General features: G+C 37.0%; 1 protein-coding gene across 2 annotated transcripts in view; it reads right to left on the reverse strand.

The window, feature by feature from the left end:
• Positions 1-13,017, reverse strand: part of scara3 (scavenger receptor class A, member 3) — a 37,687-nt gene that overhangs the window by 10,789 nt on the left and 13,881 nt on the right. For both annotated transcript variants that reach the window (XM_057823515.1, XM_057823516.1), the window contains exons 3-5: positions 4,907-4,942; positions 4,747-4,791; positions 4,507-4,626 (exon numbers count right to left, since the gene is read on the reverse strand). In XM_057823515.1, the coding sequence (XP_057679498.1) occupies positions 4,507-4,626; positions 4,747-4,791; positions 4,907-4,942 (201 nt within the window). The remainder of the gene's footprint in view (positions 1-4,506; positions 4,627-4,746; positions 4,792-4,906; positions 4,943-13,017) is intronic.

Here is a 13,017-nt window from a genome sequence, read left to right on the forward strand (position 1 = left end):
AGAATCATTAATTGATGTCTAATATTTAGTTTGAAACAAAAAACGACTTTAAAACATAGCGACTTTAAAAAATTATTCACTCGCATATTTTAAACTTTTAAACAAATGACGTCACAATGAAAAATTTGGCGTCTGTAAAAAAGTCACGGATATCTATCTTATAACTATCGCTTAATTATATATTTTTTTTTTTGTTACTGTCGCATTTTCCCTAATATGTTAGATAATAAATAATCGATCACGTTAAAATCGTGGCGTCTTTAATTCTGCTCTCGTGTGCTCTCGCCTCCAGTTAGGGTTTTGCTGTTCAAAAAAATCATTTTTTTAAATGCCCTCCTGTTCAAAATTTTAAGCTTTTCAATGATGTATCGCACATGCATTCGGGCAATTTTGAAATTTGGCCAAATTGGGGGTCTCAGAGCGGAACTTCAAGTCACCTTAGTGTTTTCCGCCATATATATACGTATATAATAATGTAAAAAAAAAATTAGGACACCCCATTAAATATTCAGTTTTTTATTAAGAAATGTTCGCATATCAATGTCTTATGTTCACATATCAATGTCTGATCTTAATATAAAATAAAGTGATTTTATAGCAGGTAAACAACAAAAATTAACATTGTTTTACTCATTAAACCAAATTTATCAACCAAAATGCACATTCTAACTGAGGAAAAAGTCAGGACCCCCTACCACCTAATAGACGGTCTTACACACTTTGGCTGAAATAACCTCAGTGCAACGCTTTTTGTAGCCATTGACATCGGTCTGAAGAAAGTTTGCCCCACTCCTCAACGCAGAGTACTTTCAGCTGTGAGATGTTTGAGGGGTTTCTTGCACGTACATCCCGTTTCAAGTCACCCCACAGCATTTCAATGGGATTAAGATCTGGGCTTGGACTCCACAATTCCAGGACTCATTTCTTCCTTTTCAGCCACTCCTTGGTGGATTTACTGGTATGTTTTGTGTCATTGTCATGTAGATGGGTCCAGTTTCGCTTCATCTTTATTTTTTTTTCACAGATTATCTCACATGTTCCTCAAGCACCTTCTAAAACACGACATAATTCATAGTGGATTCTATGATGGTGAGCTGGCCAGGTCCTGCTGCAGCATAGCATCCTCAAACCATGACACTTCTACCTCCATGCTTCACAGTTGGTATGAGGCTCTTTTCCTGGAATGTTGTATTGGGTTTACGCCAAACATGTCCTCTGTTCTGGTGTCCAAATAATTAAATTTTAAAATTCATCTGTCCAAAGAACATTATTCCAGAAGTCCTGGTCTTTGTCTACATTCACTCTGGCAAACTTCGGTCATGTTCTTCTTGGTGAGCAAAGGTTTCCTCCTTGCTCACCTCCCGTGAAGGTTAAATTTGTGAAGTCTCTTTCTGATTGTAGAGGCATGCACTTTCACATCAACAGTAGCAAGAGCCTACTGTAGGTCCAGTGATGACATTTTAGAGTTTTTGGAGACTTGTTTTAGCATCTTGCGGTCTGCTCTCGGGGTGAACTTGCTTGGACGGACAGATCTGGGCATGTTGGTAGTTGTTTTGAATGTCCTCCACTTGTAGACTATTTTCCAAACAGTTGAATGGGTGATTTTATATTCTTTTGAGATCTTTTCAAATCCCTTACCAGACTCATAAGTGTCTACAGTCTTCTTTCTGAAGGCCTCAGACAGCTCCTTTGATCTCACCATGGCGTATTCACTAAGCTTGAGAACGATAAACCGATACAACCGGATATCCGGTTTTACAGGTGAGAGATACAGCTGTATCGATAGTAAAGTTACCATTCGACAGTAATTAGCCATTAAATATTCAATGAACCAATAGTAGAGATAGAATTCGGCTATCGACAGCACAAGAATCGGCTTCTAATGCCTAGTTCAATGCATTGCTTAATGGGATGATAATTTAGCTTTTACTTCACATGCTGCACTTGTGTCATTCACCACATAGTGCACTTAGATTGAGACCGCACGCATGATATAATATGGACAAGCACAACTCACAATCGTGTTTGCCTCAACTTCCCATGCATTTCGGCAGAACCGCTACTAGTCGCCGTCATTATCCGATCGTCACGGGCATGTCAAAACAACGCGAGAGCTAACAAAACCATTGTAACGCACGCTCCGTAGCGTTTTCTTCACAACCCAAAACGAAAACGAAACTAGTAGTAACGAAGCAACAACCTAAAACAATGGACAGTTTGAGCACCGACGCCAGCAACGTGCAGCGATAGATTTTCAATGCACCCAAGAAAAACAAAAGTCGGACTATGAAGTGAGGAAGGCAGCCAGATCTGTTCACATGGGACAGAGCTAGTGTGAAGTGTGGAGCGGTACAGAGATCGTGAGTTTTTAACCCTGAAAAATAACCCACTACAATGGTGGAAAGGGCGGCACGATCCTCTGGAGATTTTTTTTCCACGAAACGCAGTCTACTTAAACATTAATGTGGATTAGTTGATCTTCCTCAAGAAAAAATCTGCCCTTAAAAAAACATATGGACAGTGATGATGAATAAAAAAATGTGGAAGCACAGGCATAAGTGAAAGAGACTGCTGTGTATAAGGTTAAAGTAATGATTATTGACCAGTCTGTCTAAAATGCCATGTTTTTATTCCCCCAATTATACCAGTGGTAAAGCATAATTTATTATTTAGTTATGATAACATTGCAGGTTTAATTTTTTTTTTTTTTCTAGAACTGCTGCATATAGTTAATTTTTTGTTTGTAAGATGTTTACGTTGAAAGTTTGCACTTAAACTACTTACCTCTTGTGTTCGAAACACCAGGAAATACAGTAATTGAATTAGTGCACTTTATTGTTGTCTGTCACTGGAGTTTTATTTTATTATCAATCCCATCCAACAAAATGACGGTCATATAGTAAGCATTTTTTTTTTCTCCATAAAAAAAATAAAACAACATTGGTATGAAATTTTGTTGTTTAATTTTGCTATTAGAAATGTGGTCTTTTTTATATGTTTAAAATACTGTAAGGACACACACAACAAATGTTTACTATCGTATCATTTTCACTCTGTATCGAACCGTATCGTTCTTAAACTGTATCGAATCGTATCGAATCGCTCAGCCTCAAAAATTTATCGTTTTTTAATCGAATCGTAACCTATATATTAGATACATATCGAATCGGCTTCATGCCAGAGATTCCCAACCCTAGTTTTCACTCCAACAGTCAGTCTCTGTTGAAAATATTCTGCGTTGAAAAGTGGGGCAAACTTTCTTTGGACCGATGTCAAAGACTGGCAGATGGCTACAAAAAGCGTCTCACTGAAGTTATTTCAGCCTAAGGGGGTAACACTTGCTATTAGTTGGTAGGGTGGTCTAACTTTTTCCTCAGTTAGAATATTCATTTTTGATGATGAATTCTGTTTTAATGAGTAAAACAATGTTAATTTGGTTATTTACCTGCTATTTAATCACTGTTTTCCAGAGATAAAGCAGACATTGATATGTGAACATTTCTTAATAAAGAAATGAATATTTAATGGGGTGACCTATTTTTTTCTTCACATACTACTGACACTACTTTATTATATTTGTGGCTAACGGAAAATACTGTATACGTTACAGGACAACTGGAGAACACACAATGAGTATGGAATTCAAATTAAAGTTAGATCACTTTTTTGTTTTGCACATGCCCTGTTTTGGGTCTCAAACCATTTCTGTTTAGATAGTGGTTAGTGTCATCATTTATAGCAAAGGTGGAGCCCAATTTGAGCTCCCTCAGGAGCAAGAGATGAGCGAAAAAAATATATAAAAAAATAGGACATCAATGAGACATGAGATGGAGATGAGAAAAATGAGTAGTAATTTAGAAACATGATAAGACAAATGAGCTCAAATTGGTCTCATATCTTTTCTACAAGGAATTAAGTGTTTAAACAACATAATCAAAACCATACAGATTAAATTCTCACAGGTAAACTGCAGTAATATAATTCTGAATTGATAGCTTTAGAGGAAAATGTGCTTTCAGATAAATAATAATGCCCAATGCGTTCAATGATGCATTTGTGTTGATTTTCCTTTGGCTTTGTTATAGCTTCTAATAAAACACTTTCGAAATAAAGACAAACACAAAAGTGCTGATTTTAATATTATTCCTTATTGAGCTACTTCAAAGTGAAAATAGCTTGTGCACTGCATCATTTCTTACTGCTTATGTCATTGCGAGAGTATGTTCTTAGATTTAAAGCTTCGCTCTTACTGTGAGATCTGAGTGATAGTAAATTATTCAGATTTACTGCTCTGCGAGCCAATAAAGAGCAGCGCCGATGTGTAAAACATCTGTAGGCCCGCTGCAGCTGTCAGGTAAAAACATGACGCCCATTTGTCTGATGTGTGTGTTTTAAATCAATTTATCATATTAATAATTCTTCTTGTGAAAGCTTTAATCTGCACTCTGTGAATGCATAATGGATCTTGTATTATTGCAGCTAATTAAACAATCAATCTTAACTCACCAAGTGATGCCAGCACTACGACAGTGATGATCAGGAACGCTACTAATGCATAGAGGACTTTGACAGCCAGTTGCAGTGAATGGCCCTGCTGGCATCTCACACAACCTCCTCTCGCGCGACCTGGACACATCATCATATTTATGGCCTTTGTTTCAGATCAGTGATGCATTGCTCGAACACTGTATAACGAAGCGCAATACATGTTTATTTTAAATACTCTTGTGTGCATGAGAACTTCACCTCTGAACTGAGGGATTTCCTCCTCCTCTCCATTGAAATCCTCCTCTGTGTAAAACAAAAACAATATTTCATGTTTTTTTGTTGTTTTTTTTACGCGTCAGCTGAAAACAAGCGACTGTCTCTTAGCCAATAATGCAAAAGGGCATTGTAAGATTATTACCTTTAAAAAGCTGGTTCTCATATCCTCCGTAGCTGTCTGTCAAAGAGAGAAAAATATAAAGAGGTTAGTCTAAAGGCAACGGAAAGAGCTTGTATTGCTAGTGACTAACGTAATTTTCGGACAAGAAGCTACTACACTAAATGACATCTGTCATAAGCATTCATTAATGCTCATGGCAGTGTCATGTCATAATTATTATGGTCTTATGACAGCCTTATGGCGCCACTGTCAAATAAAATTTTACCAAATACCATAACTAGCAATTAATGAAACAACTGGAACAGTAACTGAAGAAATAATTAGCATGGAACATGAATTTTAATTGTTATTTACATCTGTAGCACTGCAATGCATGCTAGGAGGCATGTTAGACAACAATAGGTTTGACAGCAAGTGGCATCAGAGGTTGAATGTCTCCCCCAAAGGGAGCAATGATGGCTAAATGAAGCTTCTTGAAGCAATGAACAATTGGTTCGTGCTTCATTTGGTCTTATGGAAGTCTTATAATGCCGCTGTCAAATAAAGTGTTACCGATTAATATCTTTATGTGTAAATATCCCATAATACAGTGAGGACAGCTGTGGCTTATAGTCCAGTGCGGTTATCTATGAACAAATGCCGTTTTCGTGTCAAATTTGGTGGGTGGCGGCTTATAGTCAGGTGAGCCTTATAATCCGGGAATACCGGTACAAGGTTGTGGCTGAACATTTGTAGGGATGTGTCCTTAGCATTTCTACGCAATCCTTCACCCTCAGTTAACATTGTCTGATGTGCATCATGGCCCGGTCAAAAGAGCTGTCTGAAGACCTGCGATCAAGGATAGTTGATTTGTATAAAGGTGAGAAAGGATACAAAACCATCTCTGAAAGTCTGGATGTTCATCAATCGACAGTCAGAGAAGTTGTCTACAAATGGAGAGAGTTTGGCACTTTTGCTTCTCTCGCAAGGAGTGGCCGTCCACCAAAGATGACGCCAAGAGTTCAGCACAGAATACTCAGAGAGGTAAAAAAGTACCCTAGAGTGTCTGCTAAAGACTTACAGAAATCACTGGCACAGTCCAATATTTCTGTGCACACATCAACTATATATAAAACTATGGCCAAAAATGGTGTTCATGGGAGGACTCCACCGAGGAAGCCATTGCTGTCTAAAAAAAAAAAACAATTGTTGCTTGTTTAATGTTCGCAAAAAGGCACTTGGACACTCCAAAGACATTTTGGCAGAATATTTTGTGGACTGATGAAACCAAAGTTGAACTGTTTGGGAGTAACACACAATGTCATGTGTGGAGGAAAAATGGAACAGCTCACCTACATCAACGCCTCATTCCCATTGTGAAGCATGGTGGAGGGAGCATCATGATTTGGGGCTGTTTTGCTGCCTCAGGCCCTGGACAACTAGCAATCATTAATGGAAGAATTAATTACAAGTTTATCAGGATGTTTTGCAGGAAAACCTTGGGCCGTCTTTCAGACAGTTGAAGCTTAAAAGAGGATGGATGCTGCAACAAGACAATGATCGTTTGGACAATGACGTTCTGGAGTGGCCAAGTCAAAGTCCAGACTTGAACCCCACTGAGATGCTGTTGGATAAACTTAAGACAGTGATTCATGCCAGACATCCCAGGAATCTGACTGAACTACAGCAGTTTTGTCGAGAAAAATGGGCCAAGATTATTCCTGATCGATGTCCCAGACTGATCTGCACCTACAGGAAGCGTCTGGTTGAAGATATTGCTGCCAAAGGGGGGACCACAAAATATTAAATGTGATGGTTCACGTACTGATTTTTCCCCTTTCTGTCGTTGTTTGTTTACTATCCTCATTAAAATATAAAAACTTCTAAATGTTTGGGTGGTTTTAGTTAAAGCAGACATTTTTTCATACGTACGTACGTACGTACACATATACATGAAATACGCATCTCTACTTACAGAATTTTCAAGTGACAAAATGAATGAATTTCGTAAGTAGACTGTATATATATATATGTATGTATATATATACATATACTATATCTGTACAATATATATACTGTATATATAAAAGGAGAGACCATACCGCCCAGGCGGGCGAGACGACGATTGTTTTTATTTTATCTTTTTTTATATAAGCACTAGAAAAAGAACAGTAAAGTGGAAAATTTCAAAGTCGTGACAACAAACACAAACTTTTTGGGAAACAAACAAAAGTGTTTTTACATGTCAATGCGACGAAACAATCTAGGAAATACCATTTAGAACCTGGGAACAAAATATGTGTTACATGGTGTAATCCAAAGGACAAATTTTATGTGATTGCGTGTAAGCATTTCAGCAGAAAATAATGGCATCCCCAGATCCCCACTACTTTGGTGGTCTATATATTAATGAATCAGCCAGGAAACCTTTGATGTGGTTATACCTTCAGCCTCCCATTTGCTTTGCATCGACCACAGCGGTTAAATGGAACACTGTCAAACTGTAGAGGAATCCCAAAAGGATTACACCAAAATTATGGTGGATTGGTATTTTAATACAGCCTTATAATGTAGAATGTTGCCACCAAAACACGTACAACTCATGAACTAAGAATAATGGTGACTGTTGCTAGTAAATACTTAAAGAACATGGAGGTGACAGTTCAAATAGTGTTCTGGCTTGTCTGCCAGTATTATAAACAACTGACCTGGGGCCACCACTGCAATCAATCAAGTTGTTGTTTTAAAATAAACCAAACTGCTAGTTTAAATCAGGTAGCTCTTAAAGTGGCTCCCAAAATGCAAACTTGAGAATTTTCGTTTGCATTCTGGTTCTGGTGGTTATTCGGGTTGGTCCTTAACCCAAGCACTTAACTATCAGAGTTATTTGGACTTTCCACAGAAATTTTAAGTATCAGCACATTGTTTATAACCTAAATCGGTATCCACCCTCAAATATTTGTCTGCTCTGCCTTCCCACCCTCCACCACACCAGCTCTTTCTCCTTTGCTAATGTTTTCATTGCTCCCTCTGGAAAAAAAAAAAGGTTCCCCCGTCTGTCTCACTTTAGTGAGGAAGCGGACAGGTCCAACACACACAGGACTCTGCTGAGCTGACAGCGGCACAACAACACGGCACTGCAAAGTCACACCTAAACAGCCAAGTCACTGCCAAACCATGTGAAACCACTAAAATTATATTCAGCTTTTTTCAAATAAGAGGACACGTGCCTGATATTCAAATGTACGTATGACATAGGTGACATAAAGACTTAAATATGAGAGACACCTCCTTTTTTTGAACAAGCAAATATGCGTGCATAAAACATGATAATGACATTCATTAGCTTTTTTATTTATTCGTGAAGTAGTTGGTTTTGATCTTTTTTAGGTTAAAGTAGCACCAAGCAAGCATTCAGGTTTTGCAACTATTGTACTGTTACACAAAAAATTGACAAATACTTGATTTCAGTTTGCCCTGTTCATTTCCAATATTACATAACAATTCACTCTTATTGATTTTCAACTCAGACCTACAAAAAATCCCCACTAGTGAATCCACACAAAAAAATCCGTAAAGGCAGTCATTACTTTTGACCAAAAACATTGCATTAAATCCTATTGAAATTCAACGAGGACCCTCAAAAATTCATTTCTCAGCCAATTTACTAAATTACAAGTTCAACTGTTTTGCTCACTCCTCTTGATTTAAAAAAAATGAAATTCCAGACCCCAAAAAACACAAACTAGACAAAGATTAACAAAGACTATTTGTTGTAATTTGACTCCATGCACAAAATTCTTGGACCCACAAAAATCTCGCCATTGGCTCCCATTCAATATTAAATCCAACCCAGAAACAAATCCCACTGATTTCAATTAACATTGTACCACAAGATCAATACTCATTGACTCTTAGACTCACACAAAAAAGTCTCCATTGGTAGTCATTGTTTGACCAAAAACTTCCCTTTGATTCCCATTGACATACAGAACTACAAAATCCACATATAGTGTACAATTAAGAATGAAATAACTAATTAATTAAATAGATTTTTAAAATTAATTAATTGCCAACCAATTTGACAATCGATTTTGCTGTTATGAGCAGTCCCATTTGGGTTCTCGATTGTGTGTATAGTGAGGGTGCGCGCCAGTATTTAGAGCAAGAGAGAGAGAGTTCACAGCTGCTGCTGTTGGGTTGCTGAATCAATAATATTAGAAAGCATCAAGAGTTAGATTGTCTTATGTGTTGTCAGATCCAGTGTACCTCCGTCTGAGGTGAGTAAATGCAACGAATTGTATTGTTTGTATTCTTTGTTGATGAGAGGTTACTACCTAGCACTGAGTACTGAACTACAGTAGTTAGCGATTATGCTAATTAGTGTCTTAAGTGTCCATTTTAGGGCTGCAGCTATCGAACATTTTAGTAATCGAGTAATCGACTGAAAATCCTATCGATTAATCGAGTAATCGGATAAAACATATTTTTTAGGTAAAGAGCAATTGTAAATATACATGAGAAAAAAAGATATTTCATTTAATATTGAACCATTTTCAGTCAATCAATGTATTTATTTTCAATGTACATTGTTGAAAACAGCCAACAATTGCCTCTCAGATGTGACTAGAATAAAAAAAAAAAAGACCAATTCACTGCTTTCACTCCAAAAACTTTTAGATCTTATAAAATATATATATTCAGTATATTTCTTACCTAAAATGCCATTACGCTTGATAACACACATCACTTAAAAGTTAGGTGTTTTTCCCACGTGTTTCAATTGAATTTCCATTTGTGTCAAGCCATTTTTAAGTTCTAGTTAAGTTTTAAATTGGTCTAAACTGTAAGTCCTGACAGGATTTTGAATTTTTGCAGTGTTCAAAATAAATGTATTGTAAAATATCAGGTTACAATATGGCGGGATATTTGCATGCGTTCCTGAATGCGCCGCGTGACGTGCGGGGGTGAGGGAGGTGCGGGAGAGCGAAGGATGTGCCTTCCTGTTGTTGTTGTCGTTCCACAAGTTCCCAAAAAAGAAATAATTGCAACCTAACGAAGCGGGTGACTCTTTGTCAACATTAGAGTATGATACCTGCTGTATTGGAGCACATTAGGGGCCAGTGCTACTTGGTGTTTTATCCAGCAATGGCTACTGAGCTAAAATTGACAGTTAGCTTTAACATATTCTCATTTTACATCCTCATCACTCTACAGCGCTATGTTTCACAAATTAAATAAAGCCTGTATGTAAGACACGTTTGCCACGCATCGACAGTGGTCATAATCAATAGAAACCTAGCCCTCCGCAGGGCTAACGTTACGTGAGCGAGTGACAGTAACGTTAATCTTATTTATTAGCGCTGAGAAGTGTACTGCTTTAAGATGGCGGCTGTTTACTAACACCGCTGACTCTGTCATTTCGCATCTAGTTCAACATACATGTGATATCTTTGAGACGCATCAGATGCTACTTGCTACCACCGCATCATGCGGGCTAGTTTTTAGCAAGGACGGCGTAGTTTGTAGCGGCTGTCGGCTGCAGAAAGGTTTTTTTTTTTTTTGTTGCTTCTTCCTCTACGCACGTGACATCAGCGCGTTGTCCCGCATTAAAAGTAGTCAGGGCAAAACGTGATGCTTAGAGCTAGCAAAATTAAACAATTCCTCAAGGTGAATAAAATTACTTAGATCAATTTTTACACTCGAGTTACTCGAGTTGCTCGAGTATTCGTTTCAGCTCTAGTCCATCTGTATTGTGTTTTGGAGAAGCGTATTAGCACTTGAGTTATTGTTAGATAGTAAAGTTTTCTCAGTTCTTTTTATAAAGAAGCCACAGGCATAAACCCATTCATATAACAGCTTAGCATCTCCTTTCAACACAAACCCAAACTACAAATTGTCATACAAGAGAGTGTGCTTTGCGTTGTATTTATGAACAACTGATTCGTTACAGACAGCCTCTTCCTTATTTGATTTTGTTGTTTAGTTTGTTTGTTTTTTTAAATTACTGAGTCATTGACACAATTTACATCAGCGCTTTGCCCATAAGAACAAAAATGTCAGTAAGCAGTTTTTTTTTTTTTTAATGAACAGGTCTTTTATCTGATTTGTGTACTGAGAATTTTTTTATGTTTTATATTCAGAACCTTTATTCAAAACTTTAACAAGTTTAACAACTTTAACAAAACAGTACAGTTGTAGACTACAGTACAGTTAAACGAGGAAGCTGTCATAAAATATTATTTTTGAAGTGAAGTCATCCATTTTGTCTTCATATTTAGTTACAACACGGCTAAAACAACTTCAAGTTAAATTGTGAAGGTAATTGAAAAAAGTGACATTTATCCGATTAATCAATTAATCATTCAATTAATTGTCGGATTAGTCCATTCTAAAAAAAAATAATAATCGTTAGTTGCAGCCCTACCTGCAATTATTAATATTTTTCTTCAAAATATTCCTCAAACAATCAACACCAAAAGTCACCATTAGCAAGAAAGCATTCTACTTTTTCTGGTACTATTCTTTAAACCTATGCTCTGAGTTACCGCATGCAGCGTATTTACCGGTAGTTCCAAATGTGTTGTCAGCTTTTATTCCTTGCTGTAGGCTCCCTCTCACCCACATTTCATTCAATGAGCTTCGTGCTTTTCCAAACAACCCACCTGTGTGTCATCATTGTCATTTTTATGTTTGGCTTTGCTCTTTTTTCACCATGTTTTCAATTGCCTGAAGTCAGCTGGGATAGACACCCTCTCACAAATTTACAGTGGATAAGCAGAATATAATAGATGAATAGGGTCGAGTCTCAGGTCTTTTCAATTAATTCCACCTCAAAGGTGAACTTCAGCATTTTTTTTTTTTCACAAAGTTTTCCCGGAAGAGTGGAGGGTGGGGTGACATAATTGTTTTGCTTCCAGGCGGAATGACCATTTGTAAAATGTAGAAATCACGCCTAGTTTTTAAAACTTGACACGTAACATTATGTAAAAAATCCACTGCTGTGCAGAGCAGACCAAACCCTGACGTTGCGTCCAGACGGTGGATGGAAAACTGGATAGAGAGCAAAACAAGTGCACAATTTAGCCTTGAAATGACATACAGTACGTGTTAACGATTTACCACCAAGGCTGGAAAATGTTCCGTTCCTAAATCTAATAAATTGAATCATTTCCTAATTCAACTCAGTACAGATGCAGATCCAACATAGGCCAGAAGAACCCAACGAGAGACAAACCACATGAAAGCACAAGTAGCTCTCATCTCTGCTCTGGACAAGACCACTAAACTCTAAAACATTAATCATGTCAATCAAAGTGAAAGTAATTCTTTGGTACAGTAAGTAAACATTTGGTGTACTGAATGGATAAATAGTCGTGGATGAAGTACTCAATTTTTTTATTTTATTTGTTTTAACTTAAGTAAAAGTACAGATATAGGTGCAAAAAAATACTTAAAGTAAATAAGATTTTTTTTTTTTTAATTTAAAAATCAAAAACGTAAAAGTATTTTCTCCCAATGCAAAAATGTAGTATACTTGTGTGTGTGTGTGTGTGTGGGGGATATATATATATATATATATATATATATATATATATATATATATATATATATATATATATATATATATATATATATATATATATATATATATATATATATATATATACTGTAGGGGATGGCGTGGCTCAGTGGTAGAGTAGTTGTCCCCCAACCCAGAGGTTGTGGGTTCAATTCTCTGCCCTGATGAACTTGCCTAAGTATCCTTGAGCAAGATACTGAACCCCACATTGCTCCTGGTGCTGCGCCACCAGTAGGTAGATGGCAATATAGTGTAAAGCGCTTTGAGCGCCTTGAAAGGTGGAAAAGCGCTATATAAGTATAACACCATATATATACAGTGTTGGCCAAAAGTATTGGCACACCCGCAATTCTGTCAGATAATGCTCAATTTCTCCCATAAAATGATTGCAATTCAAATGCTTTGGTAGTAATGTCTTAATTTACTTTGCTTACAATGAAAAAAACAAAAGAGAATGAAAAAAAAAAAAATCTTTATCATTTTACACAAAACTCCAAAAATGGGCCAAACAAAAGTATTGGCACCCTTAGCCTAATACTTGGTAGCACAACCTTCAGACAGAATAACTGCG

The sequence above is a fragment of the Corythoichthys intestinalis genome, chromosome 19 (assembly GCF_030265065.1).
Source record: "Corythoichthys intestinalis isolate RoL2023-P3 chromosome 19, ASM3026506v1, whole genome shotgun sequence".
Lineage (NCBI taxonomy): Eukaryota > Metazoa > Chordata > Actinopteri > Syngnathiformes > Syngnathidae > Corythoichthys > Corythoichthys intestinalis.